Source organism: Marmota monax, unplaced genomic scaffold, assembly GCF_021218885.2.
Source record: "Marmota monax isolate L192 unplaced genomic scaffold, Marmota_monax_Labrador192_F-V1.1 WCK01_AAM20220418_F8-fsc00075, whole genome shotgun sequence".
NCBI classification, from domain to species: domain Eukaryota; kingdom Metazoa; phylum Chordata; class Mammalia; order Rodentia; family Sciuridae; genus Marmota; species Marmota monax.
Window position 1 is genome coordinate 2,381,626 of NW_026694772.1, and position 23,627 is coordinate 2,405,252.

Here is a 23,627-nt window from a genome sequence, read left to right on the forward strand (position 1 = left end):
CATTTCTTCTTGATATTCTTCATGAACTTTTGTAAATACCTTCAAAGACTCAAAGAACTTTGTGTTTTGTTTGGTTATTGGCCAAGATACCTCTTTTGAGCCATTTCTGACTTTAGAACATTTGGCATGACAGATTGTTCTTCCCCAGGGTCTCAGGAGGGAAAACTAGTCCCTCATAATCAAGTTTGTTATTGATTTTACTAGGTGGGTTTGTGTGTGTGTGTGTGTGTGTGTGTGTGTGTGTGTGGTGCTGGGGATTAAACCCAGGGCCTCAAGCACTCTATCACCTGAGCTATATCCCCAGCCCCAAGGTGGCTTATGTTTTGTCTCATGTCTGTTAAGGAGAATTGTACCTGTTTGACTCATTTAATCCTTCCCTAGCAAATTGAGGTCTGAATGAATACTAAGGAAACCGTAACTACATATATATGTCTATAAAATCTATAAAATCAATGTGGCCTGATGGCCTCTGATTAAGATAAGATTAGCTCTTTCTTGAAGGCATCTTTCTCTGCTCCAACCATTTATCTAGTATAGATAATATATGGAGTGAACAATGAAAAACATCCAGCTGGGTTTTACTAGAAATGAAGGTTGAGGGGGGTGCAGAGCAGGGAGCAGAACAAGTCCTAGTGAGCAATGAGTGAGCTAAGTTTGTAGACTTTCAGCTCCTGCTTTTGCATAGGGATTAAAATTCTCCCTACAAGATTACTATTTGAAATCAGGGCCCTACAAAAACATACCTGGAGAGATATATACCCATATACATTTGAACATGAGCAATAACAATTTAGACTACTGTAGGGAACTACAGCTTGTATATAGCCATGGACCTTATGAATAGAGCCTGGGGAAGAGTCAAGAGTGCAATAGGTAGGAGAGCAACATAGCCTTGAGTCCAGGATCTGAACCAATCTGCCTTAGTGTCTAGTGATGGAATTAGCGACATTATCATACATCTCAACATAGAAGCTGCAAACTACCAATACAAGATCTGCTTCTATACAATACACTCCTGAGTAGTGGGTGAGTGCAGTCACCAAACACAATTTGATACAGAGAGTTTATAAAGGATCATAGATATAACATCCCTTTCAAAATGTGTCTCCAAACAAGTATCCAAAGCACTAAAGAAATAAGGTAGCTCCCTACCCCTCAAAAATTCATCAAAAGATGAATTAAGGCTATATGAATATAAAATGATAAAACACTATGAACGAAGATCATTCCAGTGCATTCAGTATGTTCAAGAGACTAAGTTAGGGAGTGCCGTTAACTAAAATAACAAGAAACTTTGCAAATAAAACTAATCATTGATGTTCCTGAACTCTCAAATTCATGCCAAAATTCAGGCAAAGGAGGGAATTAGAAGAAGGATGCTGAGGACCTTACTATCCATAGCACTAAGAGAAACAGATGAGAAATTTAAAAGAGCAATTAAGAGAAATGGAGAATTGACCACAACACTCTAAAGTGAACTTTACTATGTATATTTTAGGGGTTCATTTTGCAGTATATTTGAGGGCTTTCAGAAAAAGAGAATGGAGGAAATGGCAGGCAATATTTGAAGCTATAATAGCTAGGAATCGTCCAGAATTGAAGAAGGATGTGAGTCTTTAAGGAAATGGTCTCCCAAGAGAAATTTCAAACATCTGGGAAGGAAAGAAAGGCCTACATGGAGCAATTGGTATTCTTTACAGCACAGCTTTGAGAAGCCTTAGCTGATTATAATGAGCCTTTTCTGTTTTTCACTGGAAAACACTAAAACAGAAATGTAATGTGTTGTATATACTAAACCATGTTTCCTGAACAAAGACACTTACAAATGACTCCTAAAAGGAGAACCTTGTGGACAACAAGACATGCAGAATCAAGATACCCAGGAAGATCTCTCTAGAAAAGGTAGTCTTATGTCAGCACCTTTGTGAAAAATAGGTAGGAAGACAGTGATTGCTTGTTGTACTGTCTGAAATTCATGTTTAAAAACAGTATTTTCAAAAGAAACATCATGAATGACCCAATCTAGTAGAAAGGAAAAATTTGAATATTATTCTATGGAAAAAATGTCAGAGGTGGGCATGGTGGTGCAGATTTATAATCCCAGAGACTTGGGAGGCTGAAACAGGAAGATCACAAATTCAAGGCCAGCTTGGACAACTTAGCAATACTCTGTCTCAAATTAAAAAGGGTTAGGGATGTAGGTCAGTGGTAGAGTGCCCCTGGATTCAGTTCCCAGAACTGGGGAGCAGGGATGTCAGTTGGAACATTTCAATAAGGATAGTATTCTTTTAGTGAATAATTGCAAAGTGGGGAGAGGATAGAAGGCCATTCCTATGGAATGAGACCCTATGAACATTGGATGCTGCTTCAAGTTCACAGAAACACTTAGCTGATGGCCTGTTAAGGGGTCAGAAAATAGATATAATTAATGCAAACAGCTACATACATTGATTCAGACCCAGAAGGTCAGTGTGCAGAATCTAGTAAGGTAAATTTGTTTTGATAAAGCTCTTTTTATCATTGTTTTGTCAAAACAGATTGCTATGAAAGAAACTGTACAAACAATTATCCTTGAAGATTGATAGCAATAGGATTTCAATGAGCCAGATTGGAGATTCTGTTCCTATAGATGAAAATGATCACACATTGATCATACATTGATTTTCTTTGACTTTAAATAAATTCCTGGAAAGCTTGTAATAGTAGATACAGGGTAGGACTAAAAACAACAACAAACCAATAGTATATTGGATTTTGTGTCTGCTTCCTTGTGGGCATCTAGCAGTTTCAAACTGAGCATTTTGGAAGACATGTCATCCCCTGTAGAATGTTCCTTCCAGATACGGAACAATAGAAAATATTTCCCTAGCCAGTCATGGTGGTGCATATCTGCAATCCCAGTGACTCAAGAGGCTGAGGCAGGAGGATTGCAAGTTCGAGGCCAGCCTCAGCACCTTAGCAAGACCCTAAGTAGTATAGTGAGACACTGTCTCAAAATTAAAAGGTGGTAAAGCACCCTTGGGTTTAATCCCTAGTACCTCCAAATTTCCTCAATATGAAACCAGGTCATGAGATTATCTTATTTTCTCAGACTGGACAATGGGAAAAGTTTTCTTACCACTTATATTTTCTGTCTTTTCTCATAGATAACATATCTCCATGTTTGTAGGTAGGAGTTTCTCTAACCTGATGAAATATCATTTATGAAAAACATGCCATCTTATTTGGTACTTGTCATAACTGGAAAAAAGATTTGAATAGCTCTAATCAGTCACTTTTGATTCTCTGAATCCTAAAGCATTTGGAACCATTGCATATGCTAATATTCTTTATATTTCTTTGGACATCAATTGAGTATGACGAAAAGAAAGTGGATAGCCATAGAAACACTTACATGAAATAAAATGCATGGAAATAACATTATTTGGAACAAAAAGGTATATTACATAAAAAATAAGCCAAGAACAATCAAGGTCTTCTATGAATCTAATGTCATAGGCATCAAAATAAATGTCAACAGAACTAAAAGGAGATACTGTAATAAATCCATCATATTCAACAGTCCTCTAAGAAAAATTGATAACAACAAAGAATAAAAAAATCCCAACAGTGTAGACTATTTGAATAACAAATTTAGCATAATTTATGTATTTTGAAATTCTGCCTTTCAGAGAGGAAAATATATGTATTCTTAAGTGCTCAATGGATACATTTTCCAAAGTGACTATGGACTAGATCACAAAAAGAAGTTTTGCTAAATTTCAAAGGATCAGTATCATACAGGTAGTCTCTGATTAAAATGCAAATTAATTAGAAATGTACACTGAAAACATGTTTGGAAATATAAAAACTGCACTCAAATGACAGCAGATTAACTTAAAAGATGGCAATAATGATTACAAAATATAATTAAAAAACTAAAGTAAATATTTCCAAACTTTTGGTCTACCTTTAAAGTACTACCAAGAAGCAAATTTGTAATTCTAAATGTATTTATTTTAAAATAGTAAAGATAGCTGGGTGGTAAAGATAACTGGTGGTTCATGCCTGCAATTCCAGCAGCTCAGGAAGCTGAGACAGGAGGCCCTCGAGTTCAAACCCATCCTCAGTAACTTAGCAAGGCCCTGAGCAACTTATTGAGACATTGTCTTTAAATAAAATGTAAAAGGGCTGGGGATGTGGCTCTGTGGTTAAGTGTCCTTGGGTTCAATTCCAGATACAAAAAAAAGGTAAAGATTAAAAAATAAATAATTTAAGCATTCAACATGAAAAACAAAAGGAAAAAAGTCCAGTAAAATACAAAAAAACATGATTAATGGACAAAAAAGAAACCAGAATAAATGTGGAACTCTGCCACATTTCTGGGTGTAAAGACTCGATAATATGAACTCAGTTCTTCCCAGTTTATTCTATAAATTCAGTATGATTCAAGTCCAAAATTTCAACAAGAGTTTTTGTGAAATATGAAAATTAGATACAAAAATCATAGGGAAGATCAAAGATATCAGCATAGCCAAGACAATTTTAATGAAGAACAAAGTGGGGATGGGAGAGGCTAACAGACACCAACTGATTTAAAACATCACAGACCAATAGAATAGCATTGAGAACTCAGAAGCACAACTGTGTATTTATGTACACTTGATATATTGCAGAGGCACTGTTAAAATTGGAGGGGGAATCGAGGGGAAATGAATGAGATTTTTGGCTCAATTCTTTATCTATAGGCAGAAAGCAAACTTAGATCACATTTTGATACGAAGCACAAAAATAGATTCTGGGAAAATCAAAGACCTCAATGTGAAAAACAAAATTTAGACTTTAAAATGTAGTTATAAGGAAGATTTTCTTAAACAAAACTTTAAAAGCAGGAAACATGGAGAAATATGGTGAAACTTAATTATTTTGTACCGTAGGATGCCATGAACAAAGTTGATCCACACCAAGAGAAGGGCAGGAGATAATATTTGCTGTGCACGTAACTAATAGAGGATATGCATGTAGAATATATCAAGAACATTAATAAGAAAAGACAATCCAGTGGGAAAATGGGTAAAGGAAACATGAAAATCTAGTTAACATGAAAGAAATTCATCCTTTAGTAATCAGGGATGTGCAAATTAAAATGTACCCATCAGATTGCCCCCAAACGTGAATGTCTGATGATACCAAGCTTTTGAGGAGAATATAGTCATATGGAAAACCCCATTCACTATTGGAGAGAGAGTAAATTGGTAAAACCACTTAGAAGAACATTTTGGTGATATGTAGCAATGCTGAAGATAACTGCTAGGAACCAACTATTCTACATCAAGATGTATTCTGTGTAGAATCTCTTAAACAGGTATCCAAAAAGACAGGTATAAGGAAGTTCATTGCTTCATGATTTGTAATAGTGGAAAATTGGAAACAACCGAATTGCCCACGGACAGGAGAATGTTGTTAGCATATTCAAGCAACAGAATAATACCTTACAGCAATAAAATAACAAACTGTATATCAGCGTGGATAAATCTCCAAAACGGTGTTGAAGGCAAAATCAACTCTTAGAATGGTATGTACATTCTTAAGCATGAAGTTCTTAAATGTAAAATTTAAGAACATGCAAAATAATGATGTTAGAGATTGAATCACATGAAATGGGCGTTTTTGTAGATTAAAAAACAAACAGGTGAATATCAGAATCTTTAAGTTCAACATAATATTTGTGGATGCATCCATGGTAATGATGGACATGGAATTCAGTATGGCATTATCTCCTTGGGAGCAATGGTGAGGAGGCAATGGTATGGTACTAGGGGTACATGGCGGGGGGAGCTTCAGCATTAGTTGTCATATTTAATTTCTTCAAAAAAATTTTTGAAGAAAATATGGCAAATGTTAAATTGATTGAAGCAGGGTGGTGGGTACATGGATATACTCTCTGTATTCTTATACATTTCTGTTGAAAATGTTTGATTTTTTAAAATCAAACCAAAGTATAGATATGGGCATAAAAAATTTAATCTCATTATAAAGAAATACTTGCAAAATTATTACAGTTTTTGCTGCTTACTTGTCTGAACATAGCACTCATGAGACTTTTAGTATAACATAAAAAATTGAAAAGCATCGCCCCTTCCACACTAGTCAAAAGCTTCAAATTTTATTTTGTTCTTTCAGCATTGGTAAGATCATCATCTCAAACACCATTCATTAGTGCCTCTCTTTTGCTTGCTCTTGTTTGGTGGTGGTCAGATTCTATCTGCCATGTTCTAAGAAATCTGGTGATGATATTCAGTTTTCTTTCTTTTTTTCCTTCCCTCCTTTTTTTTATATGATGCCAACAGGAATCTGCAAGCAGAATATGATCGTCTAAAGCAACAACATGAACATAAAGGCCTGTCCCCACTGCCGTCTCCTCCAGAAATGATGCCCACCTCTCCACAGAGTCCTCGGGATGCTGAGCTCATTGCTGAGGCCAAGCTACTGCGTCAACACAAAGGCCGCCTGGAAGCCAGGATGCAAATCCTAGAGGATCACAATAAACAGCTGGAGTCACAGTTACACAGGCTGAGGCAGCTGCTGGAGCAAGTGAGACCCATATCTCTCTAATATGAGATATTTGCAAACATTCATTTTTTCCCTCTTAAGCAAAACTAAAAAACAGAACTCAGAGTTCTTGTAAGTATAAGCATCAATTCTTCAGTGCTTAGAATGTGCCCAGCAAAATGCTAGGTGTCAAAGGATATAAAAAGGGGAAAACAAGTGTGCATTTTTATATAAGATGTTTCCTGCCAAAATGTTTTTTATTAGACCAATTTGAAAGGCATCTTTGAAAAAAACAATTCCAAAATTTACCTCTTGAAATGGAACTATCTTCTTTGACATTATAGTTTCTAATACACCTTTGGACTTTTCTTCTGATCCTTAACACATAAATTTTTAAGCTTCCATTAAAAACCTAACAAGTTACTGCACTATCACAGACTTCGTCCAGACATGGTGCTGGCTTTTGAGAATTTTAAATTCTCTGTTGTATTTCTTAATACTTCCCCTAAATATGAATTTTCCATTACATTATTAAGATCTTGTGTGGTCTCAGCATTCTCACATAGCTTTCCAAATATTTTGGTCTTTTAGTCTAATGATAAATATCTTGCTCTACTGAACCCCTATTTTTTTTTCCTCATTTTTATGAGGGGGCAGAGTTCAGATACAAAGATAAAATCCACAGATTATATCAACAGTAAAATATCCCAAATTCAATAACCTTTGGGAGATTTCTAAGTAGAATGGGTCAAAATTCCTGGTCCTGAGTTCTGTAACATTTTATTTTATATATTCATTTATTATTAAAAATAATTCTGTTTTCTTTTGGATGCCTTAGCCCCAGGCAGAGGCCAAGGTGAATGGTACCACAGTATCTTCTCCTTCAACCTCTCTACAGAGGTCAGATAGCAGTCAGCCTATGCTGCTCCGAGTGGTTGGCAGTCAAACTTCAGAATCTATGGGTAAGTATCTTAACTACTCCTAGATTTTGTTATCTCTTAAGATCTGGGAGTGGTGAAATGTTTGCAAATAATTCAAATCATTAGCTAGATTATCTAACATTTCTGGATGGGGAATTTTCACAAGTGCCTTAAGGAATGTGATAATCCTAGTCTTCAAAGAACTAGCCTTCAATTATTCAGGACAAGCAGGGGAGCATTACAGTTTATTCATTTTGGAGACCAGAGAATGCTTTATGACCAGTTGATATTTTTAAAGGGTTCTAAAAAATGGATTAGTGTGTCAATCAGCATTTTACCACCATGACAAAAATACCCAACAAGAATAACTTAGAGAAGGAAAAACTTAATTTTGGGCTTATGCTTTCAGAGGTATCAGTTCATGGTTGGCCAGTTCTACTTATCTGAGCCTGAGGCAAACCAGAACATCATGGCAGAATAAAACTTCACAGTTTATAGCAGCTGGGAAGCAGAGAGAGAGAGAGGTGCTAAGGACAAAATATAAACCAAGCTGGGCACGATGGTGCACATCTGTAATCCCAGCTACTCGGGAGGCTGAGGCAGGAGGATCGGGAGTTCGAAGCCAGCCTCAGCAATTTAGCAAGGCGCTAAGCAATTCAGTGAGACCTTGTATCTAATAAAATTAGGGCTAGGGATGTGGCTCAGTGGTGAATGCCCCTGAGTTCAATTTCTGGTACCCAAAAAGAAAATATATATATATATATATATATATCTCACAAAGGCATGCCACCAATTACCTATTTTCTCCAGGCATGAATTACCTCCCTATAGTTACCTACCAGTACAGTAATCCTTTAAAATTGTTAATCCATCAAGTGGATTAATTTGCTGATTAGGTTATAGCTCTCATAATTTATAATCATTTCACCTCTGAATACTCCTGCATTATCTCATATATGAGCTTTCAGGGGATACCTCACATCCAGACCATAACAAGTACTAATCAAGCATACCCTGAGGTAAGAATAGTGTAAGGGAGAGTGTGGAGATTAGGCCCAAAGGTGAGGAAATAGCCAGTAATCCAATTAAGTAGGAAAATAAGGTCCAATCAGGGAGAACAAGGAAATAAGGCTTTAGGAGAAGGCTGTAAGCTCATTATAGTGAAATGGACATTGAACTGAGGTGTTCAACTGATTTTGGTGTCAGGGAGCCACTAAAAATAACTTACCAAACTAAAAAAGATTTAAGAAAAAAATTCTTAAAAGTTGTGTGCTGGCCCCTGTATTTGACCCAAAGTAAAACTTTTACCAATGAAAAGACCAATTAGGAGGCAGTTGCTAAGACCAAGGAATGTGAATTGTGAGTGACTGCATTTGAGCGATGTGTCTACATATGAAATTGTTCCATGAAAATAGAATGCCCAGGGCTGGGCAAATGACTGTAAAATGTAGGGAAGGAAATAAGGGGAGAGGATGTGGGTGGCAGAAGATAGTAAAACCTGATTTTGGACATAATATTTTTGAGGAGCTATCAGGTATTCTGTGTCATGTCCAGAAAGAAGTTTAAAGTACAGGTCTATCCCAGATGTAAGAGGGCAGACTGGGGAGATTTGAGAGTGAGCTTCATTAAACTGATTGCTAAAGGGTATGGGATGAGAAATAGATAGCAAATGTACTCAGATACAATACCGTGGGGAAGACCTCTATTTGGGTGATAGGAAGCTGAAGGACTGGGGTATAGGAATATGTTCAAGGAAGGTATGATAGAAAGCTCAATGGAGGGCTAGGGTTGTGGCTCAGTGCTAGAGCATTTGCCTAGCATGTATGAGGCACTGGGTTTGAGTCTCAGCACCATATATAGATAAATAAATAAAATAAAGGTCCATCAACAACTAATATCTATCTATCTATATCTATCTATATCTATATCTATATATCTATATCTATATCTATATATATATATATATATATTTTTTTTTTTTAAAAAAGATCAATGGAAATGAGGATAACTCACAACTCACAGGGTCACTGGAAATGCACTGGCCACTTTGGAAAATATTTTCAGCCAAGAGAAGGGAAGTTGGAACTTCTGTTCTTTCAATGAAATTAAAAGATAAGTTATTCTTAAAAATTAGGAAAGATAGTAGATATCCTATGTGCATATATGATTGTATTACCAATGTAATTCTACGTCATGTACAACCAAAAGAATCAGAAGTCATATTCCATATATGTATAATATGTCAAAATACATTTGACTAACATGTATAACTATTAAAAACAAATTTTTAAAAAATGAATGAGAACTAAGGAAAATGATTACACTTTGGGGGCATTACCAGGTAGGTAAAAATGAGATGAGTTTGTGGAGGAAATGGTCAGTGTGATCTGGTGTCATTCTTCAGCAAGGTTCTCTGCCTAGGACTGATTCCTAAGAAATCTGGAATTGATGAGGCATAAACAATAAATGAAGGTCAAAATGAGCAAGGCACGTTACAGTGGTAATAAATGGCTGTGACCGGGGTTGTTAGCCAGATGCTCATTGTTTTTTTCCTGCTGTGCTAGGTTAACAGTAGTATTTTATGAACACCACGAATATTTGACTGATTGTCTTCATTTCTCCTTCTCTCTTAAGGTCAAGTGAGCATGAGTCAGTGTCACGTTCTAGCTTCCTTTTCCCTGGGTCCTAAACTAGTTATATTTGACTCCAAATAATACTTCACAGAGCCAGGCATAATGGTGTTCATCTGTATTCCCAACTATTGGGAAGACTGGAGTGGGAGGATTAATTAATTGAGCCCAGCATCTCAAAAAACATCCCCTCCCCACCTCCCACAAATAAGTATTACCTCACAGAAGAGACCTGTGACTCCTTGATTCCTCCTCACACCTAAAGCTCTTTCACCTATGGTATGATGGTGTGTTCAGACTTGAGATCTTCCAAAGGAGAATCTTTCCTTCTAAAGAGAAGGAAAATGCCTAAATTGATAGGACAGAAAGGAAAAGTCAAAGATATGCATGAAATTTATGGTGAAACATTGGGAGACCTTGGTCAAGAAAATTTGAAATTGGACATCATGGAAGTAAAATGATTTCAAGCGATTTCTACTTTTTAGGATGTAGCTTCCCAGTAAGCTGCTGAAGGTTTATGAAGATCATTGAGGGTTTAAGGGTGTGGTTTATAAGGCCAGAGTTGTGGGGCTCATCAGCAGGGTGGTGAGACCCTTATGGTGATGATGGGAAAGATGTCAAGGAGAGTGGATGAGAGTGCTAAGCGTTGAGCATTTCTGAAGGAGGAGAGTGGGTGATTGAAGTGGGTGATGTTCAAGAATCTGGAGCCGTAAGGAGATGCACGTTCTCCTCTGGAGAAGTCAAAATGTTATAAGATAGCCACATTTCAGTTGTTTGGAGAAGGAAGAGAATATATTTGAGGTTGTTTTCCTGACTTTACTACACCTCAGTGATTTAGGGCAGTCTCTGTGTCGGATTCTCTTTCTCCACATGAGATCTGAATACAGCTAATGGACTGTTGGGACTATAAATGATAGCACAGTGCATGAAAAAATATTGCATGCCTTTGAAAAGTCTATAAATTCTGAAAACAACTGAGCTTTAGTGCCTCTGTTGTTATTTCCTACTTCAGGATTTTCCTTTTTTTTTTTTTTTTTTTTTTGAAGTAAGTAAAGCATGTGAAATTAAGTCACATATTTTAGCAGTGAGATTCAGAGCCCTGGGTGCTTAGAAGCATTAATTATTTAGGTTGTCAACACTGATGAAAAGGCAGCATTCCTGTTAAAGCACCCAAATGAAAGTACACATCAGGCCGTGTTCCTGATGATTTGTGGAAATAAGATTGTGGCAGAATTGAATACAGGGACAGAAGTGCTATATTCCAGTGGCTATGTTAAGCTAAGAGATAACTTGCCAATGATAAGATGGATTGGCTATGTTGTTAAAGTTTGTTCTTTGAAAGAAAAGACTGAATTCAAAGGTGCTTTTTCTTTTTCTTTTTTCTGAACTGCATAAGCAAGTTTGTTTTAGAAAGGGAAAAGGATTATCATTTTGAAAGAGGCTTGCAGGTGTTTAAATAAATGCAATGTGTGTCCTCATTATTTGAAGGTTTGAGATGTGATAAGGCTGGGATCTGCTGAGCCATATTCTAGATAGAAAATGGCATTCTTTATATATACAACCCCAATCATTTTCTTTTAACTGAAATATGGAAGAAGTCATACCAGGTGATCTGTCTAAAGAGTTGGAGCAGTCAGCCCTCCCTACCCAGTAGGTTCTGCATACACGGATTTAATCAACCATAGTTAGAAAGTGTGGGGGTTGGAATTCACCTGTACTGAACATGTACAAACTTTTTCCTGTCATTGTTCCCTAAACATATAATATAATAACTGTTTACATAGCACTTACATTATCTTAGATATTATAAGTGATCTGAAGTTGATTTAGATTATACAAAAGGAGGTATGTAGGTTATATGCAAATACTATGCCATTTTATATATAAAAGATGTGAGCATCATGGATTTGTTGGTAACTGCAAGGATTCTGGAATGAATCCTCCAAAATTATGAGGGACAAGGGACAACTGTACTTCCTCAAACCATGAAATGCTTATCACCAATAAATCTCTGTGTACCCTATGTGTTCTATATAGCTTTTACTGGGACAGTATGTTAATGAAGTGCACACTCTATTGGAAGAAACAAAGAAATAGAAATTAACAAAGTAGGTTAGCCAACTTTCCATTGCTATGACCAGAATACCTTACAAGAAAAAATTTTAGAGAAGGAAAAGTTTAGTTGGATGCATGGTTTCAGAGGTTCAGTCCATAGTTGACCAACCCCAAGGCAGAAACATGACTGTGGAAGGGCATGGCGGGGGAAAGCTGCCCAGCTCATGGCAGCCAGGAAATTGGGACAAGTTATGTCCCCAAGGACACACCTCCAGTGACCTACTTCCTTCAGCCACACCTCACCAGCCTATAGTTACCATCCAGTAGTCTGTTCAAATCATTAATCCATGAAATGGTTTACTCTGCTGATGAGGTCACAGCTCTCAAAAATCCAATCTTTTCACCTCTGAACATTGTCACATTGCCTAACACATGAGTTTTGAGGAGACATTCCTAGATCCAAACCATACACAAGGCTTGTTTTAACTTTCCTGAGTTCTGCACCCCAGAGTCTATGACTTCTAACAAGTCCTTATCTCTAGTGACTTCTCACCCACTACAAGATTATTCTTTGTAAAATATTTTGCATTTTATTTTTTGTCTATTTGAAAATGTGTCATTATTCCCTAGCATTTTTTGGGAGGTACCAGGGATTGAACCCAGGGACACTTAACCACGGAGCCACATCCTCAGCCTTTTTTTTTTATTTAGAATGGGGCCTTGCTAAGTTGCTGTGGCTGTCTTTGAACTTGCCATCCTCCTGCCTCAGCTTCCTGAGCTGCTAGGATTATAGGCATGATTAAATATTTGATGCAGAATTACTGTGTAAGCATTGTCTAATCCTCTGTTCATCACATCAAGGCTTTCCTCAATATTCTCTCTCTGTCCCCCTCACTCTTCTTCCTGGGCTCTCTTTTCATTCCTTGATAACCCTACATCCAAATTTCTAGCCCGGTCCTCTCTCCTGAGCATCTTCTGGATAAAAATATTACCCAATCTGAAATTGTAATTGGAACTTCTTTTCTGACAGGCACAGTGGTGCACACCTATAATCCCATCCCCTCAGGAGGTTGAAGCAGGAGGATCACAAGTTCGAGGCCATCCTCAACAACGTTGAGGCCCTCATTAGGCCCTAAGCAACATAGTGAGACTGTCTCAATAAAAAAATAAAAAGGGATGGACATATGACTCAGTGGTTAAATGCCCCCAGGTTCAATCCTTGGTACTCTCCCCCAAAACTTCCAACTTTCCAAACTATAAAAAGATTGTTATTTTTCTATACTTTCTTCCTGTACCTGCCTTCCTTAGCCATGTTTCACCATCAATCCAATTGCCAAGGTCAGTCTGTTATGTTTCTTATCAAAAGAACAAAATCCTTCAATTCATCTGTCCAAATTTAGCCCTCATTGTGAACTACCTGAACAGATGATATAAATACTTTCCTGATCGGTTCCTTTGACTTCTGCATCTTCACATTTCCAAGCCTTCCAGATGGTTCTAGTTACTTCCCTACTAGTCAGATTATATTATATTATTTTCTTCCTTTAGCATTTTATGGCTTCTATATACTTTCAAAATGAAGTCCAAACTCTTTAACATTATCTTTAGCATTGAGCACAATTTTTTCTTTTTCTTTTTTCAGGGGGGATTCTGGTGATTGAATAAACCCAGAGGCACTTTATCACTAAGCCAAAATCCCAACCCTTTTTTTTTTTTTTTTTATTTAGAGACAAAGTCTCACTGTGTTTCTTAGGGCTTTACTAAGTTGCAGAGGCTGGTCTTGAACTTGCAATCCTCCTGCCTCAGCCTCCTGAGTCATGTGCCTGAGTCATTGGTCTATAGGCATGTGCCAACACACCTGGCTGCACATGCTTTCTTAACCTGAATTATACCATTTTTTTCTTTTCATGAAGTGGATCTTCCTTTAGAACTTAATCATGTACTGTATGGGTTTGTTTTGTTTTAGTCGTAGATAGACACAATACCTTTATTTTTTTTATTTTTATGTGGTTCTAAGGATTGAACCCAGTGCTTCGCACGTGGGTCTGAGCCATGACCCCAGCCCACACTGTATGGTTTTATTATGTATTATATCTTATCATTTACCCTGTGTTAATAACAGTTATTAGTATTTATTTCTTCCCCCTAACTATGTAGAATGTAAGCCCCTTAAGGACAGGATGTAAGAATTGCTTATTTTTTTTTCCTAACTGAGCATCTTTTATGCAACAAACCTGCAGTAAAGTGCTTGCTGAATTAATGTTTTAGAAATCAAGCACAATACATTCTTGTGTACATCTGGAACAATATATTTAAGAAGTTTAGCTACTAATTTCCATATTTCTTACCACAGATTAAAACTGACCAATTATTGTCAGCATAATCACAGTATACCATAATTTTATTTAAAATATTATGCACAGTATTTATGTGTAAAATTGAAAGCATCTATTCTAAATGATGACATAAAATAGTTAACTGAAGGCAAATATAGAGTATTGGATAAATCATTGTAATTTTTCTTGTGGAAAAAGTAAAGAAAGGCAAGAAGACATTAGTAAATAACACATCAAGTTGGAAATTGGTTAAAATCCAAAGAAAAATCATAGTGGGCATATTTGCTCACACACAGCCTCTTTATAAAAGAAAGTAATTTTCTTATTCGCAGTTCCTTTTTTAAAAGAGAATAATCTGCTTAGATGTGAGCAAAATCTTTTCTGCATAGACTACATAGGTTCTGCCTAAAATTGTTTTGTAAGCAAGTGGAACCATGATCAGCTTTGGAATTGAGGAAAAGTGAATGAGTCCTATAAAATACCATTTCTTCAAGAAAAGTCTGAAACCACAGTGTGTTTCAGAAGACTTAAAAAATATCTTGCCATGGGGCTGGGGTAGTGGCTCAGTGGTAGAGCGCTTGCCTGGCACATGTGAGGCACTGGGTTCAATCCTCAGCACCACATGATAATAAATAAATAAAATAAAGGTATTGTGTGCAAATACAATTTAAAATTTAAAAAAGAATATTTTTAAAGCATATCTTGCCATGATCAGCCATTCTGTTTCTATTTTCTTAGATTAAATTGAGTCATCCCACTGTTTTTTTTTTCTTAACTTCATTGGTGATGAAAGGAAATGAACACATTATGGTGTATCAAGGTAATATTTGAATTTGACTCTATCTTTCTTTATTTTGAAACATTCATTTTTGAAATGTTTCTGTCATTTCTCTGACTAACTTCAGACAAGCCAAGATTATATTGCTAGGAATCAAAAAAATTTTTTACATGTGTTTGTGGGAATCAATTTGGAGTTGAATCAAGTTGAAGTGTTAATGTAAAGGAACTGCTATTAACTAAAATCCCTCAACCACTAGCAGTATGCTATTTGAGCAGGCAATGAATCAGTAAAGTATGGATAAGGACTGACCAGATTCCTAGTGGGCACATTAGTGATTCAGTATGTATTTTCTTATTGAATAAATGAAAAGGTTTTTTCTTTTTTTTTGGTGGGGTGAGTGAGGGCTTGTTGTCACAGGTATGGTTATTAGGATCAGAAACATTTTGGGATTGCCTGTCATTTTGCATAGCATATAATCAAACAACCCACAGATATTGGTATCTTATTAGTTTGATGTCTTCAAACAGTATATCAACTGTCATATTTTTATTTTTCATTGACATACAGTATTTGTACTTATTTCGGGGGTACAGCATTTTAAGTCAATACAATATACAATGTGTAATGATCGAATCAGAGTAATTAGCATTTCTGTCTCCTCAAATCTTGGCATTTTTATATGTTTGGGAACCTTCTGTTGGCTTTTGCCATGTTTTATAAGTAACTACAAAATTCTTTCTTTTTTTGGTACCAGCAATTGAACCCACGGGTGCTTAACCACTGAGCCACATCCTCAAACCTTTTTTTGTATTTTTATTTTTCAGACAAGATCTCCCTAAATTGCTAAGGCTCACTTTGCCCTCGTGATCCTCCTGCCCCTCCTCTCGAGCTGCTGGGATTATAGGCTAGGATTACAGGAGTGCACTGCCATGCCCTGCAACAAAATTCTTAAGTTGCATTTTCTCATTCACATCTCTGTTAGTTGGGGCTGGGGATATAGCTCAGTTGGTAGAGTGCTTGCTTTGCATGCACAAGGCCCTGGGTTCAATCCCCAGCACCACAAAAAAAGAAATATCTCTGTTAGTTGACTGAAATTTTCTAAGAGCACAGCTGCACTTGACCCTAGGTCATGGGTTGGATTTAGGACTGTCCCATACATGAGCAAATCCAAATTCTTGGGCCAGGAAAGTCTGCTCCTCCCAAACTTTCTCATTCTTGTCTGCACTGTCTTTCTTCTTGCTGTGTTTTGAGCAAGTCAATCACACTCTCCTCTTGGGACCTTTGCATTTGCTATTTAATCTGTCTGTTACAGTTTCCCTTTATATTCCTACATGGCTCACACCCTCAAGTCCTTAAAGGTTTTGCTCAAGTGCAATTTATCAATGAGAGTTTCCAAGGCTTCCCTTTCTTAAGACTTGTCCTCATTGTCCTTTGCTAACCCTCTCCTCAAGAATGTTTATCACCTGGGCTGGGGTTGTGGCTCAGTGGCAGAGCACTTGCCTAGCATGTGTGAGGCACTGGGTTTGATTCTCAGTACCACATATAAATAAATTTTTTTAAAATGTCCATCAACAACTAAAAAATAATTTTAAAAAAAGAATATTTACCACCACCCAACATACATAAACAATTTACTCGTTTATTTGTTCAGCATGGATACCTCTATAAGAATGTGAGATTCATTGAGACAAGGCTTTTTGGTTGTTTTTTCTATAACTCATGCGTCTAGAACTGTGCCTGGAATATAGTTAGTTTTGGTCAATTTTTTAATGAAAATCTTATTGTTAATTTTTATGGGTTTTATGTAAAACATTTAAAAAAACTGACCCAGTATATTAGAGTACAATGATATTACTTTGAATTCAGGTTCCACTTAAAAGTTTTAACTTCTCCTATATAATCTAATACTGAAAATATTAGCCATTAAGCATTTTTCAGTTGATTCACCTCTACTCATCCATGCAGGAGATGTATCTGATTTCAATTAAAAAGATAAAGTCATCTTGAGAAATCTGGAGCATATTGAGAAAAGAAGAAAATAAGATGATACTTCACTTGTTTATGTGATATTTAGGATGTATTAGATACTCAAATATGTTTGAATGGGGGTTAGGGGTGTAATTGAGTGGTAGAATGTGTGCTTGGCATGCACAAAGCCTCTGGGTTCAATCTTCAGCACTAAAAAAAGTTTAATTATCACTGCCATGAGAGTTTTCCATTAAAACAAGCTAATTTTACATTTGTACTTGGGCACTCCTATTTGAGACTCACAGATGATAGTTTTTCTGTAAAGTTGAACTTGGCTGACATCATTCAACTTATACTTTATAATTTGATCCTTGAAATAATTCAGGGACAGGAATGCCAATCACATCATTGAACTGAATCTGAATCTTAACACACTACTATTGAGTTCCTCGAGCTCCAGTATGGTGTAATTAAACTGTCAGAAATATTAACATCGATGTTCATGAGTGTCTCTGTAGGTTCTGATTTATTCTATAAGACATACTGTCACAGAGGTGGACTTGCCACCATTAAAAATCCCTCATATTTCCCAATTCAGCAAAAATCTGCATCACTAATGGAACAAAGAGATATAATCAGCCCTGCAGTTGTCAGGATCCTGTTCCACATGGTAGTATTTCATTCATTCCATCTTCACCAGATAATGGGCATTTAAGACTACAAGAAAAGAGAAATGAAAAATACCTTCTGTCATTTCTTTCTTTCTTTAAAGATTGTGTGTGTATGTGTGTGTGTGTGTGCGCGCACACGTGCGCATGTATAGAGAAAGAGTCTTCCTTTTCTATTTTGTGACCTTAATCCTTCAGCACTCCTTTTCAGTCTTTGTTATTTCAAAGAGGTTTCCTGTGGTCTGTTACCATGAGATACACAGAGGCTTTTTATTATCCCAAATCTTAACTCTCCATTCTAATAATGATATAAAGCCCCAGATCCAACTAAGATATGATTTTTGTCTTAATGGTTAGCATTAGCAGTGATTCTTTTAGCTGGTGCTTTAAAAGCAAGGATAAGCTGGGTGTGGTAGTGGCACATGCTTGTAATCCCAGCCACTCAGGAGGCTGAAGAAGGAGGATCCCAAATTTAAGGCCAGCCTCAGCAATTTAGGGAGACCCTGTCTCAAAAAGTTTGGGGATGTAACTTAGTGGTAACTCATGCCTGGCTTCAATCTCCAGTACTCCCCTCACCCAAAAAAGATGAAAATGTAAGAATAACTTCAGTATTACAATTATCATTGAAAATCCAAGTGGTATAGACTAAAGGAAATGCAAGAATATGTAAATCATTTATTCGCTGGCTCCCCTGTCATTTATAAGTGAGATGTGAACCTGAGGTTTCCCTTAAGCATGGTCATTATTGCTGACTTGCTGAAACAAGGTCTTGTTTTAGATGGAAGTAACAATGTGTTGAACAAGTAGAGCTTGAAAAGATGTTATTTTAATTATTGGAAGATTGACTATTATGGAAAATTAGTTTCAGAGAACCTTCAAAATTCAAAATGAACTTGATTTACACCTAAGAAATTTCCCCCTTACTGCAAAATGTTCTTTGAGGGGTATTTATTTGACATATGAATGAACAATAGAGACTCTGATGTACAAAGTCTATAAGGAGATTCTCATTCTCTGAGAAAGCCGTCCATTCCTCAAGAATTCCTTTACTTACACATCAGCACTCTACACACATAAGCAAATCTCAAAACTGAGAAAGAAAATTTCTCTCTATAAAATGATCAAACATCATTTTGATAATGTAGTCCCAAGTAACAAGGAGGAAAGGAACAAAATTCCCCATTACACTCTACGTCTACTATCCTTAGAATACTAATGTTTCATTATCTATGCAGGTCACGTGCAACTTTTATTTCTATTACATTAGGCCTTAAAGGTATTTGAGTTTTGTTTGTAATTTTAGTTAAATGTCAAAGTGAAGCATGAAAAAAATACCTCAGTGTCTTCACTTTTTTCTTACCTTCATAAAGTAAACACAGAATGAAACATTTCTTTTGTGTTGAAGAGATACACTACAATTTTGTAATAATTGTTTCATTCCAAAAAAAGTTCATCTGGGTGCAATGGCACATGCTTGTAATCCTGGCAAGTCCAGAGGCTAGGGCAGGAGTATTGCAAGCTCCAGAACAGCCTTCTTGATATAGAGAGACCCTGTCTCAAAATAAAAAATAAAATGGGCTTGGGATGCTGCTTAGTGGTGGAGGGCCCCTGGGGGTTCAATTCCCAGTACCAGTTAGGGAAGAGGTTCACATTTGTTAATGTTTCATAACAAAAGAAGATTTGTCAACTTAACTTCTCCATCCACCCCTTGGTAACAGGGATTGAACTCAGGGATGTTTAATGACTGAGCCACATCCCTATCCCTTTTTATTTTTCACTGGATATACAATCTTTTAAACTTTGTTTTCTTCTCCAAGAATAGTGACACAAATAACTATGTAGAATTCTTCACTTTAAAGAATTAACCCCTAATTATTATTTTTTTATATTTTGTTTTAGTTGTAGTTGGACACAATACCTTTATTTTATTTTTATGTGGTGCTGAGGATTGAACCCAGCACCCTGCATGTGCTAGGTGAGCACTCTACTGCTGAGCCACAACCCCATCCCATGTCCTCTAATTATTAAGCTGGAGGATTTTTTTGTTAATGTTCTTCATGAGCAAGTAAAGGGAATTTTACACACACACACACACACACACACATATATATGTATATATGTATATATGTGTATATATATATGGGGGAGGTATGTACTGGGCATCTAATCCAGGGGGCACTTTACCTTACCATCCTCCTGCCTCAGCCTCCCCAATCACTGGGATTACAGGTGTGTACCACCATGCCTTACTATAATGGCTTTAAAAAGTAATCATGGCCCCTTTCTCTGGAACCTCTATGTTTTGCTAACATATAATTCATCCTTTTGTTTTGTTTTGTTTTTTTCTTTCATTAAGGTGAGGAAGATCTTCTCAGTCCTCCCCAGGACACAAGCACAGGGTTAGAGGAAGTGATGGAGCAACTCAACAACTCCTTCCCTAGTTCAAGAGGTAAGCTCCAATACCTAAATGGGACTCACATAAACTGGAATGATGGCACTCTCTTCTGTACCCTACTGATGTATATGCATTATCCACCTGAAAGCCAACATGTGCCTACAGAATGCCAATTTGGGTCCATGGTGGGAAGATGTTATTTTACTATGAATTTCTGGTTTCGCTTATTTGGAATTCAATCACCTACGTCATTGAGGTGTTTCTAGAAATAGGAATTCTACTGTGTCAAATATTTTATTTGCTTCACATATTGGTCTGAAGAGTTAGTTAGGAGGTATCTTTTACTTAAGAGTAATTATTGTGTGACTTTTCCAAATGAGGAGATGAATGAACATGTAGCTGCTATGTGGTACAGTGAGGCCTAGGACATGCCTAACAAGTGGTGGTGCTAGGGATTCTGACTCACCCGCTGATGCCCTTTTATATTTAAAAATTGTATCATACCCCATCATTTAAGTAAAAGATAATGAGTCTTTATAGATTAGTTTGCTAATCCATAGTTGGAGTATAAGCTTTATAAAGAAAAATATTAATATTTCCTTTCTTTTCATCACTTTGACCTGTATATTTTGCTTCTTATGCACAAGCAGCATTTTCACCCACAGAATCTTCCCTCCAGTCTGAGCTTTAGATGTCTCCCTTCACCCAAAGAGATATTTTGCTGCCATTGTTAGTTTCTGGGGGCATTTATTTTGGTATATTGCCCCAACATAAAAGTCACTGATCCACCTCCCTTCCACAAATAAAAAGAATGGTAGCAGTCACCTGTGATCAAATAGAAGGAAAGCCTGGGGAAGTATAAAGAGGAAAACACCAGGCTTTGTGACCAATGATTGTCACCCCTAATGGGCAGCCTGGGAGGGAAGGGCGGCAGAAAATCTGGGCTATTTGTTCCTCTCCATAAGGGCAATGAGGAGGGTGTTTTGAGTAGTATGTTTTTCCTATCTTTTTGTTCAGTGTCAGTTAACAATGGCCATTTCCTAGCTATTTGATGTGCAAGTGAACGTTATGCAGTGCAAGCTAAAAGCAATAATGTTCTAGCGGAGCGTTGCTAAGGAACCGTCAGGGGAAGCTAACTTTAAATGTCTGCACCAGCCATCTTTTCACTGCTAAGCACCACTGATGTGTTGATTTTAACAGATAAGAATCTTATCTGTCTTCCACTCACCTCTACACCCCCCACCTGCCACCTGCATCCCCATCCTGAATAGCTTACATATCTCTTCTTTCTGCTCTTCACTATTTATAAGGAGAAGACCATATACTGGATTGGCAGAAATCAAACGCTTTCACCTTTATTCTCATTATTTTATCCTGTCAGCTTTTACTAGTGCCTACTAGGATCAGAGAAAGTACTAGGGAATCAAAGAAGAAATGACAAGTTCCTTGCCTTCAAGGAACTTACGGTCCCTTGGGGACAGAGAATTACAAAGAAGTTCAGATCACAAAGCAATTATATGATAACTGTAATAGAAATTTATTTGGCATGAGTAAATCCCTGATTTGACTATTATCTATATAAGAGAAGCATTTTACATACAGTACACATATATGTATATAATCACATATACATACAAAGATCAGAAACAGTAGCTTCTATACTACATAAATAAAGTACCTGATAGTGAATTAGGAAGGAAGGAGTTAACCTGAAGCAGAAGTTTCTTCTTCAAGGTTGTACACATTTCATCACCCCCATGCTTTCCTTTGAAGGTCCTAGATACACATCTTATCCCAGCCCCTTGAACTGGAAGCTTGTTTACCTGCTGTATGGGATGTAGGTAGCTGCTCTGTTGGTGCCCTGGGCATTTCTCCCACATCTAAACAACAAGCATATTTCAGGAAAGAGGCAACAGCAAGACTGCTGGCTTTCCTTCCCCAGAGGTAGCCTTGCCTTCTTTTTTGTACCCATGCCTCTGCTCCACCCTAATTAGCTTTAAGGTAAAATCTTTTGCAGCATATCCCTGAGTCTCCTTTTTAGAGTCCTTGAAACTAGATTGGGTGTAGAATAAGTCTCCTAAAAGACTAGAAATTTACCTCGTCTGATATGGTATTTGCAGTTAACATTGCTGATGTTGTTGTAGTTACTTGTGTGATATTGATTTACTTGTATGGCATCTTGGGAAACTATTCAGGCTGCCTGGATAGTGTTGCTAAATTATTGCTTATGGAACAATACCATCCCCCCAAGTTCTGCAGTTTTCAAATACAGGATAAGGAGGCCTTATCCTTACACCAGTTCCATTGACTAAGTTTCTATTTAATCATACCCCAGTGGCATGATAAAATTACTTCATATTCTTAAAAATAGACAAAAATATATATAATAAAACAGTGGCTAATGTGTTAGCGGAGCTAGGCTGGTCTTCTTGATACTGTGACCTTGGGTTTTGTTTTGTTTTTCCATGATTCTTGCTAAATGGGGCATTGTTATTAGGCCTTTTCCTCCTCAAATTCAGATGGATAAAAAGTTTCATTGTTATAAAAATAGACTAAAAAGTGCCTCTTGGAGGCACAGTGGCACATGTTTATAATCCCAGAGACTTGAGAGTTTGAGGCAGGAAGATCACAAGTTCAAGGCCAGCTTCAGTGAAGCCCTAAGCAACTTAATGAGACCCTGCCTCAAAATAAAAAATAAAAAGGACTGGGGATGTGGCTTAGTGGTTAAGCACCCCTGGGTTTAATTCCCAGTACCAAAAAAAAGTGTCTCTTGGATCTTTTATTTATGACTAAAAGCATTTTTTTTTTATTGAGAAAGAGAAAGAGACAGGAACAGTTGGGTTAAAAAAGAACATCTTACCAGTTGTTAGGTATATTAGATTGATATTAAGCAGAAGTTCTTGAGAATCTCAACATCTCAGGATTACAGACTCTCAGAAATAGAATATCCATGGAAGGTCATCTAAGCGTTTTTATATTCAAAATGGTAGTCATTGACCTGAATTGATCATTATCTATATAAGAGAAGCATTTTACATACACTATACATGTATGTATATAGTCACATATACATACAAAGATCAGAAACAAATGTTTGAAACAGTACTTCTATACTACATAAATGCATGCTGCTTCTGTCCGTCCGTCCTTCCTTCCTTCTTTTCTTTTTATTTATTTTTTTTTTGCAGTACTGAAGATTAAACCCAAGGGTGCTCTGCCACTGAGCTGTGTCCCCAGACTTCCTTTTTATTTCCATTTTGAGACAGGGTCTCCTCCTACTTCTCTCTCAAGTTGCCCAGGCTGACCTGGAACTTGCAGTCCTCCTGCCTTAGCCTCCCAAGTA

General features: G+C 36.9%; 1 protein-coding gene across 14 annotated transcripts in view; it reads left to right on the forward strand.

Annotated features, from left to right (window-relative positions):
* Window positions 1–23,627, forward strand: part of Dmd (dystrophin) — a 2,205,817-nt gene that overhangs the window by 2,169,405 nt on the left and 12,785 nt on the right. For all 14 annotated transcript variants that reach the window (XM_058572890.1, XM_046425263.2, XM_046425265.2 and 11 more), the window contains 3 exons: window positions 6,330–6,573; window positions 7,370–7,493; window positions 20,246–20,338. In XM_058572890.1, the coding sequence (XP_058428873.1) occupies window positions 6,330–6,573; window positions 7,370–7,493; window positions 20,246–20,338 (461 nt within the window). The remainder of the gene's footprint in view (window positions 1–6,329; window positions 6,574–7,369; window positions 7,494–20,245; window positions 20,339–23,627) is intronic.